The 2,925-nt window shown below is 38.6% G+C and overlaps 1 protein-coding gene across 1 annotated transcript; it reads left to right on the forward strand.

Annotated features, from left to right (window-relative positions):
• The first annotated feature begins 1,893 nt into the window (after positions 1 to 1,893).
• On the forward strand, positions 1,894 to 2,856 carry LOC103213598 (olfactory receptor 6C2-like). The gene has a single exon (XM_007959335.2). It carries the CDS (start codon positions 1,894 to 1,896, stop codon positions 2,854 to 2,856), a length of 963 nt encoding a protein of 320 aa, XP_007957526.2.
• Positions 2,857 to 2,925: the final 69 nt, after the last annotated feature.

Below are 2,925 nucleotides of genomic sequence, written 5' to 3' on the forward strand. Positions count from 1 at the left end.
ACTGCCCCATAGGATTCCCAAGGTTATAAATCTTTACAGAAGCAGATTGCCTCATCTTTCTCCCAGGGAGTGGCTGATGGCTTGGAACCACTAACCTTTTAGTTAGCAGTCAAATACTTAACCATTGAGCCACCAGAGCCTCTCTAAGTAGAAATTTAGTAATCATTAACTAAAAGGCATTATGTAAAATTGTAGGGGCTATAGGAAAATCAAGGAGCTTGTGTGGAGTCAGAAATAGTCATTAATTAGTGGTTCAGTGGTAGAATTCTACTTTCCATGTGAAAGATCCAGGTTCAACTCCCAGCCAATGCACCTCAGGAGTAGCCACTGATCTGCTGGTGGAGGCTTGCTTCTTGCTATGATGCTGCACAGGTTTCAGCAGAGCTTCCAGAGTAGGACAAGCTAGGAAGAAAGGCCTGGAGAGCTACTCCCAAAAAATTAGCCAGTGAAACTCCTAGAGATCACTACCACTCAGCAACCAGTCAAGCAGAGTTTTGATAGGTTGTATATCAGTCAAGGACAGATTTGACAGAAGCTAACAACAACAACAAAAGATCTGAGGAAACAAACAGGCAAAACAGTAAATAGAAATACTTAAGGGTGTAGTTGTTTTATAGTTAATTAGTTAAAGAATTTTATAAACATTATGAATTCACATACCTTGTGCATTAAAACATGATATTCTGTACCACGGTGAACAATAAATAAATTATGCATTGACAGGAAAACCAAGCAAAGAAAGATAGACAAGGAAGAAAGAGAAGCTTATATGTGGTCTTGTGAGTAAAACTAAAACCAAAGCAAACCCACAGCCATTGAGTGTCTTATGACTCATAGTGACCCTTAGGACAAGATAGAACTGCTCCTAAGGTTTCAAAGAGGACTGCTGTAACTAACAATCTGTCTTGCAACAGGTAAGTTGGAAGGCTTCTTGGAAGTGAGAATGGCCAGATGTTCTGTCTCCTACTTTGGCCATGTTATCAGAAGATACCAGTCCCGGGAGAAGGATATTATGCTTGCTAAACTAGAGGGTCAGCAATAAAGGGGAAGTTCTTCAATGAGATGGCTTGACATAGTGGCTGCAATGATTGGCTCAAGTATAGCAGTGATTGTGAAAAGGGTACAAGACTGGGCAGTATTTCATTCTGAAGTACAAAGGGCCACTTGAGTCAGAAAGGACTCACTGGCAACTAACAACGATAAATCTTTGCAGAAACAGATGGCCTCACTTTTTTACCACAGAGTGGCTGGTAGGTTTGAACTGCCAGCCTTTTGGTAAGCAGCTGAGTTCTTTAATCACTACCTCACCAGAGATACTTCTCATGGGTAAGTTTTAAGATCTTTCATAGGCAAAAATACACTTAACAACAACAAAAACAAAACTGAAGCTGCAACAAAGACCCTATGTTATATTCAAGACTCTTTAGATTATGACCAAATTATACATTATGAAAAGATCCTTTTGACAAAGACCAAATTGTTAAGCCAAAACATAATGTTAATTGTGTGAATTTTTCTTTAGCTTGGAGGCCAAAGGACATTTTCACTACCAACATAATCATAATAGGAGCTCTGGTAGCATAGTGCCTAAGACACTTGACTGCTAACCAGAAGGCTGGTGGTTCAAACCCACCAGCTACTCCTTGGAAGGAAGGATGGGCAATCTACTTCCATAGTGATACTGCTTCGGAAACCTGAGGAGGAGTCACTATGAGTTGGGGCTGACTCGACATCACATAACAACAACAACACAACATATAATCTAAAATAAATCTAATCATACCCGTAGTATGATGTAAAATGTAATATAAAAACAGAATGGAAATAGAGTGATTAAGTTAGATTACATACAGATAAAATAATTTCTAAAATAATCTTTCTGGCTTATTGGACATGCAGGTTGAACAGAAGCAATTAGGGATGAAAAACTATACAATAACAACTTTTATACTACTGGGACTGACAGATGACCCTCAGATGCAGGTTTTGATTTTTATCTTTATATTTTTCACCTACATGTTGAGCGTAACTGGAAACATGATCATCATCATACTCACTTTTGTGGATACCCATCTTAAAACCCCCATGTACTTTTTTTTACAGAACTTCTCCTTCTTGGAGATTTCATTCACCTCAGCCTGCATTCCCAGATACTTGCATAACATAGCAACAGGTGACAATGTAATTACCTATAATGCATGTGTCATCCAAGTATTTTTAACTGACCTCTTTGCAGTAACAGAATTTTTCCTTCTGGCTGCTATGTCCTATGACCGTTATGTGGCCATCTGCAAACCCCTGTATTATGTGACCATTATGAGCAGTAGAGTCTGCAAGAGACTTGTGTTATGCTGTTGGTTAGCTGGATTGTTGATCATAATCTCTCCACTTAGTCTGGGATTAAATCTGAAATTCTGTGACTCAAACGTTGTTGATCACTTTCTCTGTGATGCCTCTCCTCTCCTGAAGATCTCATGTTCAGACCCAAGGTTCATGGAGCAAACTGTTTTAATCTGTGCTGCACTGACTCTCATCTTGACCCTTCTGGGTGTAGTTCTTTCCTACACTTATATCATCAAGACAATTTTAGGGTTTCCATCTGCCCAGCAAAGGAAAAAGGCCTTTTCCACCTGTTCTTCACACATGATTGTGGTTTCTATCACCTATGGAACATGCATGTTCATCTATATGAATCCTACAGCAAAGGAAGAAGTGACCATTAATAAAGTAGTTTCACTCCTCATTTCTTCTATTTCACCTATGTTAAACCCATTTATCTACACCCTGAGAAATAAGCAAGTGAAATATGCTTTCAAGGACTTAATCAAAACCATTGCAGCATTCTTAAAGAGGTAACACTAAACTAGAAGTCAATCAGTAATACTAAAAGAAAAGATGAATGGCTGGTAAAACTTTTTTTTTTTT

Source organism: Orycteropus afer, unplaced genomic scaffold, assembly GCF_000298275.1.
Source record: "Orycteropus afer afer isolate SDZICR_OR568_19922 unplaced genomic scaffold, OryAfe1.0 scaffold13894, whole genome shotgun sequence".
In the NCBI taxonomy this organism is placed as follows: Eukaryota; Metazoa; Chordata; class Mammalia; order Tubulidentata; family Orycteropodidae; genus Orycteropus; species Orycteropus afer.

Bases quoted from the DNA above. Each gene is read 5' to 3' on its own strand.
- LOC103213598 (XM_007959335.2), top strand. From the start codon at position 1,894: ATGCAGGTTGAACAGAAGCAATTAGGGATGAAAAACTATACAATAACA.